The 21,973-nt window shown below is 37.2% G+C and overlaps 1 protein-coding gene across 1 annotated transcript in view; it reads right to left on the reverse strand.

The window, feature by feature from the left end:
- Positions 1-21,973, reverse strand: part of CAPZA1 (capping actin protein of muscle Z-line subunit alpha 1) — a 47,539-nt gene that overhangs the window by 22,660 nt on the left and 2,906 nt on the right. Inside the window, exon 2 of the mRNA XM_082648203.1 lies at positions 1,414-1,477. Coding sequence (XP_082504329.1) covers positions 1,414-1,477 — 64 coding nt within the window. The remainder of the gene's footprint in view (positions 1-1,413; positions 1,478-21,973) is intronic.

Raw genomic sequence — 21,973 nt, forward strand, 5'->3', positions numbered from 1 at the left:
CTGCCTGGAAATCTCTGCACTTCTTGGACTTGGGTGGCTATTTCCTTTCCCATGTTAGGGAAGTTTCCGACTATAATCTCTTCAAATATATTGTCAGGTCCTTTCTCTCTCTCTTCTCCTTCTGGGATCCCTATAATGCAAATGTTGTTGCGTTTAATGCTGTCCCGGAGGTGTCTTAGGCTGTCTTCATTTCTTTTCATTCTTTTTTCTGTTCTGCAGCAGTGAATTTCACCATTCTGTCTTCAGGTCACTTATCCGTTCTTCTGCCTCAGTTATTCTGCTATTGATTCCTTCTAGTGTAGTTTTCATTTCAGTTATTGTATTGTTCGTCTCTGTTTGTTTGTTCTTTAATTCTTCTAGGTCTTTGTTAAACATTTCTTGCATCTTCTTGATCTTTGTCCCCATTCTTTTTCCGAGGTCCTGGATCATCTTCACTATCATTATTCTAAATTCTTTTTCTGTAAGATTGCCTATCTCCACTTTATTTAGTTGTTTTTCTGGGGTTTTATCTTGTTCCCTCATCTGGTACGAAGTCCTCTGCCCTTTCATTTTGTCTGTGTTTCTGTGAATGTGGTTTTCCTTCCACAGGCTTCCTTCCACAGAATTGTAGTCTATACGGTCTATTATATGATATTTTAAGCAGGTAACCTTCTAATGTAAAACTAGAATTTCAAAATAAATGTTTGCTAAAATGAACCAAGATGCACAAAGATTATGATTTTACTTAAAGGGAATTTTAAGATGAAATTTGTAACTTAAAATAGGATTATGATGATTGATATTAACACGTTATAATGCTTCATTTACATTTTTCATTCTGTAAGTTGTGTTAACATAGTAAATAGAATGGAAGATTGTAAATATATAGGAATAGTGGTTCCCAAATTGGCTGTGACTCAGAATCACCTGGAGAACTTGATAAAACAGATTGCCCATTCTACCCCAGATCTAACGAATGAGAATCTTAAGAGGATAACATTGGAATCTGTATATTTAACAAGCTTCCCAGATACAGTCAGTTCAGCCCCAGTGGCTCTAGAAAATGTCCTATGCTATGGCACTTCCTGAGTAAAAGCACTGAAGAGATTTAAGCTATATTTTATAATGATATAAAACAATTAAACATTGTTTCTACATTTATCAGTATTAAATTACTTTAAATCTTTTCTCACATAAGATAGGTACCCTAATGTATGGGTTAAGAGCATGCTTTTGACTCAGACCTGGGTTTGAATCCTTGCTCTGATACTTACCAGCTGGGTGATATGGGCTAAATTATTTTAACCTTTTTGAATTTTGATTTCCTTAGCTATATCTATAATGTTATAAGGATTAAAAGAGATAGCAAACTCAATAAGTGCTCGTATGTGATTAAGGAGGGTTTAAAATAACTACGTACGAATCTTTACTCACCGTTGAACACTTCATTAAATTCCCCTGGGGGTGCGTGAGTGATGAATTTAGCAGCTATGCGTACCTAAACAGAAATACAATTTTTAGTAAAAGAATTATGAAGAGTAGCATATAAGAGGGGAAGGAGAAGAGTAGCATATAAGAGAGGAAGGAATTATCAGATAACAAAATTTTTATCACATCCCTTGAAATATAATTTCCTGTTTAAACCTTACAAACGTTTAGGAGCCTTCAGATATTCTTTTCACAAAACATCTCAAAGTGTTTATTATCAATACAGATTTGTTCTAATTTGGGGATACACATGCTGCTTTAATTTTGAATTTTTCTTTTTAAAAAGCTAAATGATCAATTTTTGGTCAAAATATACTGCAGTCGGGGGCTTCCCTGGTGGCGCAGTGGTTGAGCGTCCGCCTGCAGATGCTAGGGACACGGGTTCGTGCCCCGGTCCGGGAGGATCCCACATGCCGCGGAGCGGCTGGGCCCGTGAGCCATGGCCGCTGAGCCTGCGCGCCCGGAGCCTGTGCTCCGCAACGGGAGGGGCCGCAGCGGTGAAAGGCCCTTGTACCGCAAAAAAAAAAAAAAAAAATATATATATATATATATATATATATACTGCAGTCACAAAAAGAGAAAGGTATGATCCTATTTCATTTATGAACACCAGCAAAACTAAATAAAATATTAGCTAATTGGTATTATGCCAATTTGTGTTTATGGTGTTTATCCCAATGCAAGAATGATTCAATACTAATAAATCAATGTAACTTACAAATTAAAAGTAAAACCTTGTGATAATGCTGGAAAAAAGACAAAATTCAACACCCATCCAAATATCATAAAACAATAACAAAACTACTAGTTTTTAGTATAATAAACTTCCTTAACTTTATAAAGCGTTATCTACTAAAATTTTACGGCTTATTCAATAATGATGAAACATGAGCAGTGTCACTAATTTTAAAAGCAAGACAAATATGACTCCTGTCACCTAAACTATTCAGCACTGTACTAAAGGTCCTAAAAATGCCATGGAAAATATTTCTTTTGTTATTCATTCTGATTCCCTCCCCTGCCCACTACTGTCAATCTGTTTCTGGGCCTCTGATTAGAGATGGATGCTGAAATGTTATTATCTAACCTGCATAACTAATTTTTTCTCCTGTTTTACCTTTTTTGTCATTTTATGCCTTGTGTAGGGAGAATTCCTCAGCTCCATTTTTCAACTCACTAACATGCTCTTCAGCTGTGCCCATTTTGTTTTCAGACAATTATTTTAACTGTTCTATTTTTAATTTCCAAGACTTTTTTTATTTCTTGTGTGTGCAATAATCTCTTCAGTCTCCTTGCGGTTATTAACTATACTTATTTTAAAGTCTTGTTTTATTGACTGCTTCTTAAGAATTTAGATATACTGTTTGTTGAGTTTGGTGCCTCTCTTTCATGGTACTGGTTTTCCACAAATGTTTGTTGCTCCTCTTTGAATTCAATTTAGTTTGCCTGTTCTGTTTACTTGAAGCATGTCTCCTTGATTGTAGGGGAGGGAAAGAGTAGACTTGCTGCCGAGAATGTGTGAGCAGATTACCTTCTGAGTGAGCCTCCTAAGGCCACAGGCTCCCTGGGGCACTGCCCTGGCTCTCTGCTCCCAGTGCTCATTCTCATTGCTATATTCTGAGGACAAATACTATTCGTCTGCAGCTTAGCCCAAATGGGAATGAGAGGAGCCAAGTGGTCCAGTAAGTTTAGAGAACAATTCCCCAACTAATCCACTCCAAGACTGTTCTGAGTTCTTCCCTTCTTGCTCCTTAAATAGATATCCTCCCATGACACTACTTAAACTATTACTAATTTATTTCTCTTCCCATTCCACTTTTTCCTACTTTTTCATTTTAAAAGTTTTGGCATAAAAGGTAAGGTAAAACCATGTACTCAGTCTGCCATACAAATCAGTCTCTCATCTCTCATCAAGTAAAATATGAAATACAAAGAATATACAAACCTATATTGAAGGAAAAAAACAATTTGGAATATCATTTAGCTATATCTGTATCTCTACATATGTAATAATGATGTTAGCAATGTTAACATGACTGACCTAAAATGGGTCTCTCAGTGTAATTCTAACACACTATGAGAGAAAGGACACTGAAAATTCTGATGTGATGAGTATAAAGATGATCAACTCACTGATGAGGGGCAAAGAGGAACATGGTATATCTGACAATAAATTGAGCTCTACTTTCCAGATAGGCATCCTCTGTTGACTTCTTCCATTTCCTTCAAACAACTTTAAGTTCTTATTGACCCAGTCAAATTAAGGTTATCATCAAAGTCAAACCATTCTTAAGGGGGAAAAAAAAAAGACTTTTAAGAATCTTTGGAAAATAAAGCTGGGATTGAGAAGAGAATTAGAAAAAGAAATACTTTACAACTTTAGAATCCCTAGGTTTATATGGAAGATCTTATGTGACTTTGCTCTGATTCTAAAAAGAGTAAAAGAAAAGCTGCTCCATAGCCAAACTTACCTTTTCAGTCAAGAAAGGCCTACCGATTCATGGAACAAGGCAGAATGGAAACCTGGATTCTAATTACTGGCTCTGTTGGTCCAGTAACTAACTAGATTTGTGATTCTGGAAACATTGCTAACCTTTTTTGGTTCTGAGTTTCCTCATAATAATTCTACTCCTAAAAGAGATTAGGAGATCTGCAAAATTTCTTTGAGCTATAAAATTCTGTATGACTTCTAAAGACTTAGAAGACAAAACTTTTATGTGGACCATCAGGAAGCAAGTATGAGGAATCTATATCACAAACACCTTAGGATATTCTTATGCACATACAGTTTGAGAACCCTAATGTGACAGGGTAATTGTCACTAATATATTATTTTTCTGGGATGAAAACTGGTGGAGATTAAGAGGAAATATTCCATAAAGCTCTTAAATTAACTGAGCAACAAAAATAAAAAGAGGGGTTCTAATTAGGAAGTAAGAAATGCTGCTCAACTCATGAGAATTATATTACACAGGACTAATAGTTCCAATATGGATTTCCAACTGTGTATATCTGCTCTGGCATGTACACTTAATCATATTACTGTACTTGTCAACTGTTGGTGTCAATCGCTTATTTAAGAAATTAGCAAACCTATTTTGAATAGCAAACCTATTTTTTTAGTCTATTTGTGGCAAGTCTGTTGAGCAGCTATGGTCTATCCCACTTTCTGTCAAGGTGCATGTCCCATAATCCTTACATAATTATGAAACTCCCCTCGGTCAAGCAAAATTAAGTGTAATTCAAAAATATATTCATATACTACCGCAAAAGCAATTTCCCTTAAAAGAAAAAAGCCACAGCCATATTTTACATACTACTTATTAACGTTTGAATGCATAAAAGTTACCAAATTGAAAGTTCAAGTTACTAATATTTATGAAACTATCCACAAATTTTCAAAAGTTATAAAATCTGATGGAATTTCCATAATTGAAAAACAGTCATTTGGATAATGGATGAAATGACTCTGCATGTAAAAAAGTAGCAGTTTGGGCTTCCCTGGTGGCGCAGTGGTTGAGAGTCCGCCTGCCGATGCAGGGGACACGGGTTCGTGCTCCGGTCTGGGAAGATCCCACATGCCGCGGAGTGGCTGGGTCTGTGAGCCATGGACGCTGAGACTGTGCGTCTGGAGCCTGTGCTCCGCAACGGGAGAGGCCACAACAGGGAGAGGCCACAACAGTGAGAGGCCCGCATACCGCAAAAAAAAAAAAAGTAGCAGTTCATCCATTCAGCAAACATTTACTGAGCAGCTAGGAAGAGAAGAGTCAGTAAATAAAGATTAAATACTGAATAAGACATTGTCACTATTCTCAAAGGATCTGTCACCTAGATAGTAATATAGAAAACATTAAAAGGCACAATGAGGCACAAAGGAAGGTGCAATCAATTCTACATTACGTATATAAGGAGGGGTTGGGGTGACCTTCAAAGGCAGTGATGTTTGAGCTGGATTGGAGGATGAGTAGATACCAAGGACAGCATTCCCCGTGGAGGGAACAATATGTACAAACTAAGACAACACAGCATAACAAACTGAATGGAGATATTTAAAAGATCTGCATAATGTAAAACAATGCTACTTTTTCTACTGATTCTTTCTGCATTTTCAAAAAAAAAGTTTTTTAAAAAACACTAACCATTTATGTTAATATGCAATAAATTTATCATTATATTAAAATGAATTGTTTTAAAAATCTGTAAGTTTTAATATCTAATATAATACATACAAGCCACATAAATAAAAACTCAATTTCTTGGAATTCCCTGGCAGTCCAGTGGTTAGGACTCCGTGCTTCCACTGCAGGGGGCACGGGTTCAATCCCTGGTCAGGGAACTAAGATCTCACATGCCACATGGTGCAGCCAAAAAAAAAGAAAACAAAAAAGCTAACCAACCAACCAACAAAAACCAAAACTCAATTTCTATGAAAAAACTAAGTAGAAAAGATAAATGCACCTCTATATTCATTGAAGCATTATTTACAATAGCCAGGATATGGAAGTAACCTAGATGAATGGATAATGATGTGATGTGGTGTGTGTGTGTGTACACATATATATGCAATGGAATATTAGCCATAAAAAAGAATGAAAACTTGCCATTTGCAACAACATGAATGGACCTAGAGGGTATTATGCTAAGTGAAATAAGTCAGACAAAGAAAGACAAATACTATATAATTTCACTCATATGTGGAACCTAAAAAACAACTCAGAAAGAGTAACAGATACAGAGAACAAACAGGTGGTTGTCAGAAGGGAGGGGGTGGGGGGAGGAAAGAAATAGGTGAGGGAGATTAAGAGGTACAATTTCCAGTTGCAAAATAAATGAGTGACTGGTATGAAATGTACAGTGTGGGGAATATAATCAATAACTATTAAGGGTTATAGTTCATGCACAATCTTTATATGGTGACATACCATAACTAGATTTATTGTGGTAATCATTTTGAAATGTACAGAAATATCAAACCACTACACTGTATAACACGAACTAACATAGTGTTGTAGGTTAATTATACTTCAAAAACAAACTCATAGAAAAAGAATTCAGATTTGTGGTTACCAGAGACAGGGGTGGGGAAAGAGGGTCAAAAGGTACAAACTTCCAGTTATAAGATAAATAAGTACTAGGGATGTAATGTACAAAATGATAAATATAGTTAACACTGCTGTATTTTATATATGAAAGCTGTTGAGAGAGTAGGTCCTAAGAGTTCTCACCGTAAGCAAACTTTTTTTTTAAACTATTTATTTACTTTTGTATCTATGAGATGATGGATGTTCACTAAACTTACCATGATAATCATTTCATGATGTATGTAAGTCAAATCATATGCTGTACACCTTAAGCTCATAGCACTGTATGTCAATAAAACTGGGGGAAAAAACAACCAGATTTCTAAGAGTGTAAATGGGTCCTGAAAGCGAAAGAGTTTGAGAAGTGTTCTATCTGTTAACATGGGTTGATATTTATCATGCTGTTGAGTGAAAAGGGCTGCAAAATGATGTATTCCTGGTTTTTTTTAAGTATATATATTTACATATATGTATAGCTACTAACTTTTAACTGGGACTACCTCTGATAGAAGTATTACAAGATACTTTTCATCTATTTTTTGGCTTATCTCTATGTTCAAAAAGTTGTACAAGGAATATAAATTATTTGTATGAAAAAAGTTTTTAAAAGCAGAAAAGGGGCATGCCAACATTCCCCATACAATAAATAATTTTTAGAAAATTATCTGAGAATATCAAGAACCAGAGAAATGTCCAATTAAAGAAACCAAAACATCTAGATTTTAAATGAAAGTGGGGAGATTTGAAGATATATACACTTGGCAAGGGTGAAGTTCTAAATGAGCAGTTAAAAGAAATGTAGTTATCATTAGATGCCAACATGGGGTCCTAAAACACTGTCATGGTTGGACTTCCCTGGTGGCACAGTGGTTAAGAATCCGCCTGCCAATGCAGGGGACACAGGTTCGATCCCTGGTCCAGGAAGATCCCACATGCTGTGGAGCAACTAAGCCCCTGCACCATGACTACCAAGCCCACATGCCGCAACTACTGAAGCCCGTGCACCTAAAGCCTGTGCTCTGCAACAAGAGAAGCCGCTGCAGGCAGAAGCCCGCGCATGGCGACAAAGATCCAACACAGCCAGAAATAAAAACAAACCAAAAAAACACTGTCATGGTCAACAGTCCCCATGTTACCTTCTGAGAGTTAGTAAAAAAGATGGATTACAGTCCACCCTCTGTATTTATGGGTTCTGCATCCAAGGATTGAAGATATTCAGAGGAAAAAAAAATTCCATAAAGTTCCAAAAGTCAAAACTTGAATCTGCCATACACTAGCAACTATTTACATAGCATTTACATTGTATTAGGCATTACAAGTAATCTAGAGATGATTTAAAATATATGGCAGGGGCTTCCCTGGTGGCGCAGTGGTTGAGAGTCCGCCTGACGATGCAGGGGACGCGGGTTCGTGCCCCGGTCCGGGAAGATCCCACATGTCACGGAGCGGCTGGGCCCGTGAGCCATGGCCGCTGAGCCTGCGTGTCCGGAGCCTGTGCTCTGCAATGGGAGAGGCCACAACAGTGAGAGGCCCACGTACCACAAAAAAAAAAAAAGAAAAAGAAAAAAATATATATGGCAGGATGTGCGTAAGTTATACGCAAATACTGGACCATTTTATGTAAGGGACTTGAGCATCCTCAGATTTTGACATCTTCGGGGGTCCCTGAACCAATCCCCCTCCATGGGATGACCATACTTAGTATTAGATAAACATCTGACAGTCTTTGAAGACAGGCTTTGAAGTGTTAAGTTGATTTGTCACTATAATAATACCATAAAAATACATTGAAGGAATACCTGTAATAGAAATTGTAATGATATATTTATATAATCACTTTAAAATCTAAAGTGTGCTCCATGGTCTTTTACAATTTGGTTCACCGTCTCATTCTCCTACTGTTTAGCTCCTAGACCTATAGCTACACTCCCACCTCAGGGCTACTGCAATTTTTATTCCTTTTGCCAGAAATGCTCTTCTATCAGAGAGTTCACTTCCCTCTTCATTCAAGTCTCTGTTCAAATATCACCTACTAAAGTACCCTTCTCTGACTTCCATAAATTAGCTACTGTACCCTCCACACCCTTCATAATTCTTGCCCCTTACCTGCTTTAAATTTCTTCAAGGAACTTGCCACCACTGAACATATACTTATTTTTACTGCTCAACACCTCCAAAAGAATTCCAAGAGCACAGAGCAGGGGTCTGCAAACTGCTAAAGTAAAGGGCCGGACAGTAAATATTTTACGGCTGTGTGGGCCACATGATCTCTGTCCCAACTGTACACTAATGAGCATAATTGTGTTCCAGTAAAACTTTGTTTTTTAACTGAGGTACAATTGACAAATAAAGTTATAAGATACTTAAAGTGTACGATGTGATGATTTTGATATACATACACTTATACAGTGTGAAAGGATTACCCTCATTGAGTTAATTAACACATTAGACACTGCAATTTGTATTTCATGTAATTTTCACATCATGAAATATTCTTCTTTTGATCTTTTTTCTAACCATTCAAAATACATTAGCTGTTAGGCCATATAAAAACAGGCAGTGGACCAGATCTGCCAACTCCTAGCATATAGCATAAGAACTTGTTATGTTTGTTCATTGCTGTATACCTAGGACTGAGACCTGGCACAAGCTAGGAATGTAAATGAATGAATACTATTTTATTGTTTACAAAACTCTTTCATAACCTCTCTTTTGATCTTAAAACAGCTTGTTAAAAATAGGCAGGGAAGAGACTATTATCCCTACTGTAAATGAAGGAACAGGTTCAGAAGTGCCTTGTCCAAGGTCACATACGTACAAAGGGGTGGCACTGAACTAGACAATCATCTGTACTATGCAGTACTAATAGGTATTAAAATTCAGGAGGATTATCTATAGTGTGGTCTGATGGATTTGGCCTAGCCCTTTTACAATTTTGTTTTTAAACCTGGAATTGAGACAAAGCTTTCCTTGTGAAAGCTGCAGTTGTCACAAAGTTGGGAGGGGTAAATCAAATGATAAATAATAACTTTAAAAGTCAAAATTTTATCATCCAGCTTCAAAACTGGGTCAAAACTAACAAGATGAAATTTAACAGAGGTAAACAAAATCACTGGCACAAGCAAAAGGGGAAAGAGAAATGGCTAAGCAGCTAGTGACTGCAAAAATATTTTTGCTGCAATACAAATGAGGGATGACACAGTAACAGTAATTTAGTCAATCATTCTCAAGATTGGGATGGGGAAAGAAAGGTGACAGCAGGTATATCCCATGGAGGGGAGGCATGTAGCCCCCCTCCTAATTGAGAATCACTGATATGGATGTTTTAGTTGAACAAAAACTTCACTCTGCTTAAAAAGTCCCTATTTCATAAAGTAACAGGTTCATTGTACATAGCATTCATATGATAGTGTCTGCGGTAAAGGGTATATAACTCCATATATATTTTAAAGGGGGAGTAACTCAAGCCTCATACACAATTCTACCCCTTCATATATTTAAATATTCCAAAAATGTTAATTTCATGGAATGCACTGTATTACGTTTCTAACCTAAATAGGGGCAATTTAAAGTCTGTAAGTATCGATGAAAGATAAGTTTTCTTAGATTTCAGTTTCTTCCCATTTTTCTTATCCTCTTACCTCTCCAAAAAGGAAAATAAAGTAAAATACTCAATCCTTACAGTATTCAAAATTTCATTTTTATATTACTAATATCTGTACTGAAGTTTAAAAATGAAACTGAGAAAGTAATATATCCCATTGTTCCCTAGAAACTGCTTAATTTTGTAATTTTGTTAATTTTAGTAACAAATTTTAGAAAATGTAGTCGAAAAATAAATTTACAAAATTTTTATAAAACTCAAATCTTTTTTTTTTGTCATGCAGCTGCGCCACGCAGCTTGTGGGATCTTAGTTCCCTGACCAGGGATTGAACCCAGGCCCTAGGCAATGAAAGCACCGAATCCTAACCGCTGGACCTCCGGGGAATTCCTTTAAATAATCTTTTAATAACAGACCCCACACATTTCAACATTACATCTATTCATAACTACCTTTAAAATAGTTTCCTTAACAAAAGAATTTGAAGTTGAATATTTAACAACTGCAGCTCTTTGTGAATTCTTGGTAGATAATTCCAGACAGGCAAGGAAGAAATCTTTCACTAGATAATATCCATATTCCAATTATCAGCAAGGCCCAGGTCAGTTTATACTGCCTAAATTTTGTATACTTCATGAGCCAAATCTCTGCCAGCAAGGTATCTATGAAAATCTTTATCTCCCTCATTAGTGTATTAAAGACTTCACTTCTGGGCCTTTACTCACACTGTCCTTGAGTTTGTGCCTCTCTCATCTTTGCCTGTCTAAATCACTCCTATTTTCCAAGGTTGGGGAATCTGTTTCTTTCAAAGATATATTCCCCATTACTTAAAAGTCTCAAGAATCCTCTGTTACTTCTACCATACTTTGAACATTTATCATAGCACCTAAAATATAACTGCTGTTGACAATTAGTTCTATAGGTACCATTCTGTTCCCAAAGACTTAAGTTTTCTTTGGGCAAACTGCCTTGCTTTCTTTTTCTATCCTATACAGGGTCTAGCAAAGTAAACGGCACATAGGCAATTAGTAAATGTTTACAAAATCCCTTTTGAATAAGATGACACTAAGGAAGTGTGCTTAGCTTTTAAGATTATTATGAGGTACTATGGCAAAATGGAAAGATAAAGACTCTGGAGTTGGACAGACCTGGATTTGAATTTCAGTCTCTTAATCTCTTTGAATCACAGCCTCTCCCTAAAGTGGGATAGTATCTACTTCTTAGAATTGCTGTGAAGGTTAAGTAAGATAATATATGTCAAGTCTTTGGCAAAATATTTAAAATATAATATGGAGGCTCAGTAAATGTCAGTTATTATTAAGCGGTCACACCAAGATAATTGCTGCTTTAAATTATTAAACTGAACAAAGCCTTCAAATTATTGAGAAAATAATTCCTCTCTTCCAGAAGTTCTTTGGGTCCTAGTCACCTAATATTCTCCATCATTACAATCTTCATCAACTATAAATATCAACAACTTCTTTTTGACCAAAAAAAGTTTTTCAAAGTGACTCTACTCTGCTTCCCTTTATTTTTTTTATTTTTTAAATATTTATTTATTTTGGCTGTGCCAGGTCTCAGCTGTGGCATGCGGGATCTTTAGTTGCCATGCAGACTTCTTAGTTGCAGCATGCACGCAGGATCTAGCTCCTGACCGGGGATCGAACCTGGGCTCCCTGCATTGGGAGTGTAGAATCTTACCCACTGGACCACCAGTTAAGTCCCTCTGCTTCCCTTTAAATTGATAATACATCTTTTCAAAGTTTACTCATGTTTTCAACTAGGCTATACTTCAAAAAAATAGTTGTAAATTGTGCTTTCATAAATATTTATTTTACTTTTTTTTATTCTACATCATTCCAGAAGTATTCAAGGATAAGCAGTTGCATTCCTCCTCCAGAAAGAGATAATACCTTATTCTTATCCTGGTAAGAAAGTTCTATTTGCATGGAATTCAATGTTATTTCTTAAGACAGTTTTTCCTATTTGAAGATATTTAGGATGTTACTGCTGTTATTATTATTATTATGTATTTTAAGACTATTTTTTCTAAGAGCAGTTTTAGGTTCACAACAACATTGAGAGGAACATACAGAAATTTCCCATTTACTCTGTCCCCCCATGTGCACAGTCTCCATTATTAAAATCCCCACCAGAGCGGTACATTTGTTACAAATGATGAACTTACACTGACACATCTTTATCACCCAAAGCCCGTAACTTACATTAGGGTTCACTCTTTGTGGTGCACACTCTATGGATTTGGACAAATGTATGACATGTATCCACCATTACAGTACCATACAGAGTATTCTCACTGCCCTAAAAAACCTCTGTGCTTTGCCCATTCATCTCACTCTCCCCCTAGGATGCTATTTGTTTGTTTGTTTGTTTTAAAATACATCTTGCCTTAATGTAGTTCATTTTTTTGGTCTGCTTCTAAGGCTTTCAGTATATCAACAATAAACTGCCTGGGGCAATAATTTAATAGATGGTTCCAAGCTGCTGACATGCATGTATTTCAGTATCAAACTAGCTCTAGAATTCCAGTTTCAGTGCCTTTATCAAACAAAATCCCTGCTAGCAGAGAGTTCCCAGAGGCTAGTGAGAATTTAATTTGGGGCTATAATTTCAGAAAAAAATACATTTTCAGTGATCTCCAAGGCCATATGGAATAAAAGGTTTCACTTAATAAACTTACTGTTAGCTATGTTTTTTTAAATTCCAAATAAGCTAAATATTATTTTCCCAGTTTAGACCTGGAGATATTATAAAGATTCAGAATGCAATTAGGGGACTTCCCTGGCAGTCCAGTGATTAAGACTCTGCACTCTCACTGCCAAGGGCCAGGGTTCAATCCCTGGTCAGGGAAACTAAGTTCTTGCAAGCCGTGTGGCGTGGCCAAAAAAATAAATAAAATTTTAGATGTATATATTGATAGTTTATTTTGATTTATCATTATCAGTAAGGCCTAAGGTTTAAAAAGCATAGATATGTCTAAATTAGAATCAACATTATAAAAAAGATGGCGACACTTCCAAATAATTTGTTTTATGTATACTCTTTTAAAAGCCATTTCAAGTATTTCTTAGAAACTGTTCTATTAGTAACCACTTATAAGTTTTGTCAGATATAGACAAACAGGTAGTGAAGGCAGGCAAGTTTAAGTAGAGCAATTTCATTTCTAAAAAATCTACCAATGCTAAGGAAAACAGCTTGAAGATTTATTAAAGTAATAATATAACACACATGGAGTGCCAAAGACTTTCTCCTTGTCCAGACTTTAGTTAGGCTTCTCTGAGCCCTCTTCTCAGTTAGGTCTTTTATCTTGGCCCCATCCTGTCTATGGCCTGCATAGCCCAGTCTTAGCAAGAACCCTGCTCTCAGTTTAAAGAGAATTCCCCCACTCTTGATATCTGATCAAGTTCCTTGTCCCCAACTTTTGATGTATAAGTCCTCGATCTTCTGTTAGCAAGAATCCTTCTACCCCTGATGTCTCCTGTTAGTAATTTTCCACCTACTGACCCGCTCACTTGCTTGTTGGCTATTCATGCCCAGCAGTCTTTGCTTATTTAGACCTGAACTCAATCTCTCTCCCCTAACACAAAAGTATTGAATAAAGTCTTCTTATCATTTTAACAAGTGTCAGATTAATCTTCTTTAACAGTAGTCAGCATTGTATTTTACGGTGTATAACAGTATATAAAAACAACATACTTAACCATAAAATTTACATTTAAGAACCAAAAAATAGCTCCTATTTTGTTTTTTAGTTATCTTTCCCAACCATTCCCTTTTAATTTACAACTTCTCTATGCACCGAGTTAGAAGGAAATCATTCCTCAGTCCTCACTCTGGACTATCCTAATATAATACATCCAAAATGTAGGTAAAAAGATTTCCAAGTATATATCTTTAGTGTTCATTTAGAAGTTCAAAGTGACAAAGCCTTAAGTCAAAAAAAAAAAGTACTGGCTCAATCTCAGTAAAGATAAAAAAGCTGTCTGATCTTAAATGCAAAACAGCATTGATATACATATGAAAGGAGGGAAAGGACCCTATTTGGCTTAATTAGAGGATTTACCTAAATGTCTAGATCAAGAACTGAGGAAATATAAAAGTCTGAGATATAGTGTTCTAATGGGTTAGAAAAAAGGACTAAAGTGAGTGAAAAGATCACAAAAGCGACTTGTTAAAATATACATTCTCACCCCCAATCCTAGGAGAGTGGGCAGATAGGTAAAAAGTTCCAAGGGGCCAGATACAATGAGTATTGTTTTGGAAATAATCAGGACCAAATTAAGAAATCAGGGGAAAATCCACCCAAACGCCTTGAGATTCACATGCCAGAAAGCAATGATGCAAATGCCAAGTCCAAACAGGCAGAGTTCAGCAGTGAGGGCCCATGCTGGCTTGGAAACAGATGCAGTGGGAAGAAGCATTTTGCTTTTAAGATCTGGTGCATATCTGGCACGTTATGGTATTTCTAACTTAAAGGTATATCTTTTTACCAAATTTACTTTTTTTTCCCAAAATCATTGGAAGTCAGATCTGGTTTCACATGCAGCTTCAGCACTTAATTACTTGGGTCTTAGTTTCTTCATCTGTGAGTATAATACCTGCTCATATATCTAGCACTACTTTAAGAATCCAATGAGGTAACATGAGACGGACTTAGACATAGTAGATACTTAACTTTCTTTCCCTAAGCAAATGCCTAGATGTTATTGAATCTTTGTGTTTACCAATTTGTTCATTCACTCAAAACAAAACAAACTATACTTTATCGGGTCCCAGGCACTGAGGTGAGCTGAGTACTAAAGATAAAGACAAAAAGGAGAATGGCAGGGACTTCCCTGGTAGTCCAGTGGGTAAGACCCTGAGCTCCCAATGCAGGGGGCCTGGGTCCGATCCCTGGTCGGGGGACTAGATCCCGCATGCCGCAACTAAGACCCGGCGTGGCCAAAAAAAATAAAATAAAATAAAAAAGGAGAATGGCAAAAGAAGCCAACAAATTCCCTTTTGCCTTAAGCCTTGGTTCTGAAGAAGCTATACAATTAGAACCACCTGGGGAGCCTTAAAATTACTGATGTCTGGGTTCCACCCACAGAGCTTCTGATGTAATAGACCTGGGGTAGAGCTTGGGCACCAGAATTTTTAAAAGCTTCCTAGGGTGATTCTCATGTGCTGTCAAGGTTGAAAGCTACTACCTTAAGCTAATACTAAGTGCAAATCTTCACAGTGGATACAAATAACATAAGACAAGCATACAGTCAGCATCCTGGCTTTTCAAATCTTTGTATACTTTACCACTGTTAGCAAAACAACTTATACAAACAATAGCCCTCAGTAAAGATGTGTCAATCATTTAAAAATAACTAATTCAAAGCACCAAAACTGCCAAATGAGTATTATAGACAATATACAACATGGAACTTTTAGGAAGGAGATGGATATGGGTTGGGCTGGTTAAAGACAACTACAGGGAAGGGGATCTAAGCTGGGCTCTACAAAGTGCTTTAAATAGTAGGGGGGGTGGGAGAAAGAGGGAGGGCATTACAAATAAGGGAACTGGTAAGAATAAAAAAAGGTAGGGAAAAAACAGTGTTTTGTAAGCTGACCAGTTTGGCAGAAACAGATTTATTTGGAGATAATAAAAGCGAAAGGAAGAGTAAAATGAGTCAGATGGCAGTAGTTACGCTAACAACAATTCTGGTTTTATTCTGAAGGTAATGGAGAACTGCCAAAGCCTTCTGTGTGGGAAGTTCCATTAACAAAAATTAATCTGGAAGTACTGGAGTCCTCAATATGGCTTCGCAAAACTTGGAAATTAGTCTGCCCTCTAAGAGTTAGTTAACTATGAAATTAAGAATACTATCCAACATATATACACTACCAAATGTAAAATAGACAGCTAGTGGGAAGCAGCCGCATAGCACAGGGAGATGAGCTCGGTGCTTTGTGACCACCTAGAGGGGTGGGATAGGGAGGGTGGGAGGGAAGGAGACGCAAGAGGGAAGAGATATGGGAACATATGTATATGTATAACTGATTCACTTTGTTATGAAGCAGAAACTAACACACCATTGTAAAGCAATTATACTCCAATAAAGATGTTAAAAAAAAAAAATACTATCCAAGCAAGATTCATTCACTCATTCATTCAACAAATATCTGAAGGCCTACTATGAAGGCACTGTTTTAGGCAATGGTGATTCAACAGTATATGGTCCTTACAGAGCTTACATCATAGTGGGTAGAGAGACAATAGATAAGATTTTTTAAATATTTATTTTATTTATGATCATTTATTTTTGGCTGCATTGGGTCTTTGTTGCTGTGCATGGGCTTTCTCTAATTGTGGCAAGCGGGGGCTACACGGGCTTCTTATTGTGGTGGCTTCTCGTGTTGCAGAGCACGGGCTCTAGGCGCACAGGCTTCAGTAGTTGTGGCATGTGGGCTCAGCAGTTGTGGCTCGCAGGTTCTAGAGAGCAGGCTCAGTAGCTGTGATGCATGGGCTTAGTTACTCCGCAGCATGTGGGATCTTTCCGGACCAGGGCTCGAACCCGTGTCCCCTGCATTGGCAGGTGGATTCTTAACAACTGTGCCACCAGGGAAGCCCAACAATAGATGAGATTAAACAACTAAACTACATGGTATGCTAGCTAGTGATAAATGCTAAGGAGTAATAATAAAGCAGGGAAAGAGGATATAAAATGGTAGATTGGAACTGGACAGGATGATCACAGAGGGCTTCACTGAGAAGGTAATTTCTGATTAAATATCTGAAGGAAGTGAGGGATATAGAAGGAAGAGAACTCCAAAGGACAGATCAAATGCAAAGACCCATTAAGTGAGGATGTGTGGCTAGAGAGGACCAGGGGAGAATAGGTAGGCGATAAGGTCAGAGACGTAAGTGGTAAAGAGGTAAATCCCAGATCATGTAGGGACTTGTAGTCAGAGTAAAAACTTTTATTCTGAAAAAGATGGGAAGCCACTGGAGGATTCTGAGCAGAGGAGTGACATATTCTGACTTACATTTTTTAACCAGATCACTCTGGGTGTTTCATTGAGGACACACTGCCTATGGAGAGACAAAAGCAGAAGCAGGGAGACCAGAGAGGCCAGTGCAATAATTTACATGAGAAATCATGGTGGCTTCTTCCAGAGTGGTTGAAATAGGGGTATGATGAGAAACAGCCAAGTTCTAGGTATGTTTTGAAGGCACAGCCTATAGGATTTGCTAATAGACAGTATGTGTATTGTGAGAGAAGCAGGAATCAAAGATGACACTAAACTTTTTGGCCTGAGCAACTAAAGAATGAAGGTGCCATTAACTAAGAGGGTAAAGACTGCAGGAGAAACTGCAATATGCAAAATTTTGATATATAATGACTTCCTTCCAGCCTTGTAAAATTTGTCTAGAGAAAGAAAGTCCACTGCTGTTAAAAGTTAGAAGGTGCACTACGCAAAGATCTGACTCGGTCTTGGTGTTGGATATATATCCCTACTATGGAGGAAAACACCATTAAAATGTTAGACTGTATAGTTAACATCTCTGGTTCTGACTCCATGCTTAAACTGAGAAAATTATAATTTGATTTCCTATGTATCTGATCTACTTGAAAAAAGGAATCTAAGCCCTCCTGTATTTATTAAATTAGTTGCTATCCTCCTTTTAAACACTAGTTTCATCAGCCTAGCTAATATGAATTTGTCCCTTACTATCCTGATGAATCAAGCTTCTGAACTTAACAGGCAGAGGATTATGATATGAATGGTGGTTCTCAAGTTGCACAATAATTATTGGGAAGCTTATTAAAAATAGATTCCTGAGCACTGGTCCCCCCAAATTCTGATTCAGCTGGTCTAGGAAAGAACCCAGAAATCTTGCTTTTGAAAGAAACACATAAGCAATTCTGCTGTAGGCAATAATGTTCTGAGGTTCTTAAGAAGACAAACAGTGCTCTTCTGAAGTCATGTTTCTCAATACCTTCAGTTTATAACACATTTTAAATACTAGAATTCTTAGTGGCATATTTGTAGAAGCTCAAAAGAGCACTATGCAAATTTGGTAGAATTTTTTCCCCCTCGCTGCGGGATCTTAGTTCCTGGACCAGGGTTTGAACACTGGCCCATGGCAGTGAAAGTGCAGAGTCCTTATCACTGGACCGCCAGGGCATCCCCCAAATTTGGTAGTAATTATAATGCAGTCATGACCAGAAAATATCAATATTTCACTGTCTATACAAGCATCCACATCACTATACCATTAAACTTGACTGCAGTTTAGGATTATGTCATTATTTCAGTAGAATTGTTTGCTATCTCAATTCACTACCTACTATCTACTCAAAGGAATCAAAGTGAGTAAAGGCACAGGTCTGGAAGTAGATTACCAGCAGACTGCATCTGCTCTACTATTACTAGTTCTGGACACTTGGTTATATATTTTTTAATCTGAAATGTGCCTCAGTTTACTCAACTTAAAATGGGGTAAGCAGCCTATGGGGATATTTTGAGATGAATACATTTTAATGCATAAAGTATCTAGCACATTATAAGCACTTAAATGTAACCTAGATGCAAAACAAAGAATTCACAAGGCAAAGTTCTCTCATGTTCCAATAAACCCACCACCTTTCTTTAGTGCAGCCTGGTATCATGCTGTCTTCCTGTTTATACATTATATATATCACAACATACATGTCAAATGATCCACTCAACTGAACATTCCATCTCCAGAGACACTGCCCTAACAATATACATGTGCAGTTATAGCAAAGATAAATTTTACATGCTGCTCAAAATTTAGTAGTATGAAGATGGTAAATCAGTGAAAATATAGAAAGAAAAGGGGAGGCTGGAGGCAAAGAGAACAATTAAGAATGTTGTTAAAAATAATTCAAGCATAAAAAAAGGTCCTGTATGAAGAAAATGGTAATAGGAATGTAGACAGGTTAGACATATTGTTCAATGAAAAGTATACCTACCTATTTGAAAATAATAAAATAGAAATAAATACATAAAATAAAATAGAAAAGAAGCTGGTAACATTGGCTGCCGCTCAAGGGAACTGGGTGGCTGGAAAATAGGTGGGAGGGGACTTTTTACTCATGTCCTTTCCTACCATTTTAAGCATGTGATTATAGTTCCTATATACTCAAAATAATTTTTTAAAAAAGACTAATGCAAATGGAGGAAGAGAACCTAATGATAGGAAGAAGAATTTACAGGACTGAAATACTAATTGAACATGAGAGGAGAGGTTAAGGATGAAAAAAGATGATGGCAGTGTTCCGACCCTATGTGACTAAAAGAGAATAATGGTGGGATGAGCAGAAATGCAGAGGTTGGCAGGAGGTTCTGATAAAGGGAGAAGGGAAAATAATAGTAAGTACATATTAAAATTATCACCTAGTTCAGAAATCCGTAAGTAGTCAAACTGTCTATCAAAAATTATCACGACTAGGCTTCCCTGGTGGCGCAGTGGTTGAAAGTCCGCCTGCTGATGCAGGGGACACGGGTTCATGCCCCGGTCCGGGAGGATCCCACATGCCACAGAGCGGCTAGGCCCGTGAGCCATGGCCGCTGAGCCTGCGCGTCTGGAGCCTGTGCTCCGCAACGGGAGAGGCCACAACAGTGAGAGGCCCGCGTACTGAAAAAAAAAAAAAAAAAAAAAAAAAATTATCACGACTAGTTTCCCCTATCCAGGGTTTTTATTTTCAGGAGCTGATCCATAAAAGGACTTTAACTTTTTAATTTTTTTCAAAAAGATGAAGGAGTTTTCTGGAGACAGAAAAGAACAATGACACCTGATCCTACAGTGTGTGTTTTTCTGAGCTCTAAAGGAGAGAACTTATAGAAGATGAAGGAAATACTTTTATTAGGGGTTTTTCAAGGTTCAAAGTATACATAGTCGGCCCTCTGTATCCACGGATGCCGAAACAGAAGGCTGACTGTACTACAACGTTTTATATAAGGGACTTGAGCGTCCGCGGATTTTGGTATGGGGGGGCGTGGGTCCTGGAACCACTACCCCACAGATACCTAGGGACAACAGTATACATACTGATTTTGATACGCAATAAGGCTTCGGAACTTTATGGAATTTATTAGGAAAATGCTCCCAGGGGATCAAATGTTCTTAGCAGTGCCATGACAGAGCACCAGTAACGGCAGTAGATGCTCAGGCACAATGAATGCTGGAAGAGGCACCCAGAGTGTGGACACATTCTTGAACACAAGAAATACCTACAGATTACCAGAAATAATTGGGGAGGGAGAATGAGGGAGCATGAGCTGGGGAAATATAAGAATGAATGAACCTGTGATTGATTGGTCTCTTTCATACCAATAGCTTGTGCCTACACTATGTACCTGGTAGTATGCTAGGCACTAGATAAAAAGACTTGCTTGCAGTAACCAAGAATTTCACAGGTTCGTTATGGGGCAAATGTGCCAAAGTAAACAATGACAGAAACTCCTGGAACATTTTAATGTTTCAGTTTCTTAGAGTTGTGTGTGTGTTTTTTTTTTAATTAGAGTTTGAAAAAGTTCATTAAACTTTGTTCAGTCAGTCTGATCCAATTTCCCTTACCTATTTTAGAAGAAAACTTTCGAGGCCCACAGAGGTATGTGAATTTTCAAAAATCACACTGGTGACCAAAAGCATAGCAAGGAGAGGCCAAATCTCCTGAGGCTCAGAATCATTCCTTCCCACTACCCCACAATACCTCATTTATAATTCATTAAATGGATGACTCTATTCTGATTTCTTCATTCACGGATACATGTTAAAAACAGTATAGTGAAAAAAGCATGGCTTCTGAATTAGACCAACCTGGGGTCTGAATTTTTTGACAAATTACACTGCTTTGCTTAGCATTAAGGCTGGTCCTAATAAAACAGCTAGATGTTCTAGAAGAAATTATAATGAACCTACGCTCCTCACCGAAGATTGGCATCTGAGTTTGTACCTGCTTAGGCTTTATGCTCCTGTCCAAGGATTTTGTAACAGATCATATGAATACTACTCAGCAAAGCTAACAGAAGAGAAGATTTAAAAATGGTAGTATTAATTCTAGTCAACGACTTATCACAAAATAGCCATGGCAATTAAGCTTTAGGGTTTATTTCGCCCTGTAAGGGTAATAACTCACCTACTAAATTAAAGGGGTAACACATAATCAAGGAAATCCACTTTAAAAGTATAAATATTTTTCATAAGCTCTAACAGAGCCCTCAAATTTCAGTATCTATTTACAACATTTTCCACATCTCTCCTAAATAATTTTGATAAACCCATTTCTCAAAAAGTGCCTTAAAGATGGTATTGTCTAAACTAAAAGCAAAGGGATCCATTTTTCAGTTATGGTACTTTTGAAGTTGTACACAAATATTCTACTAGCTAGGCTGAAGGGAAAAAAATGTGCTATTAGCACTTTTTTCAGCCCTAAAATTCAGTCTGCATTTATGTTTTAAAAATGCTGAATCATGAAATAAAGGAAACAGTCAGTACAAAGAATCCAAACACATAGTTCACCTCATACCTCAAGTTTCCTAATTATGGCATCTTTTCATTTTGGAACCAAGTAACTGAAAAGTCTAAGTAACTAGAGGAGTAGAGCTCATTCTCAGAAACTGAACTTGAAGATAAAACTAAAAGTAGTTATTTCTGCAAGTTATTATACTTTCAACTTCCTGTTTTATTTAGGCAGCTCATCATGACCATTTCAGGTAACAATGCAGAAGTTAAAAAAACCAACTTCCTCTTTATAAAGTGATAAAAACTTCAGCAGTGCGCTTCCCTGGTGGCACAGT

Source organism: Grampus griseus (genome assembly GCF_964374135.1).
Source record: "Grampus griseus genome assembly, chromosome: 1".
Taxonomy (NCBI): domain Eukaryota; kingdom Metazoa; phylum Chordata; class Mammalia; order Artiodactyla; family Delphinidae; genus Grampus; species Grampus griseus.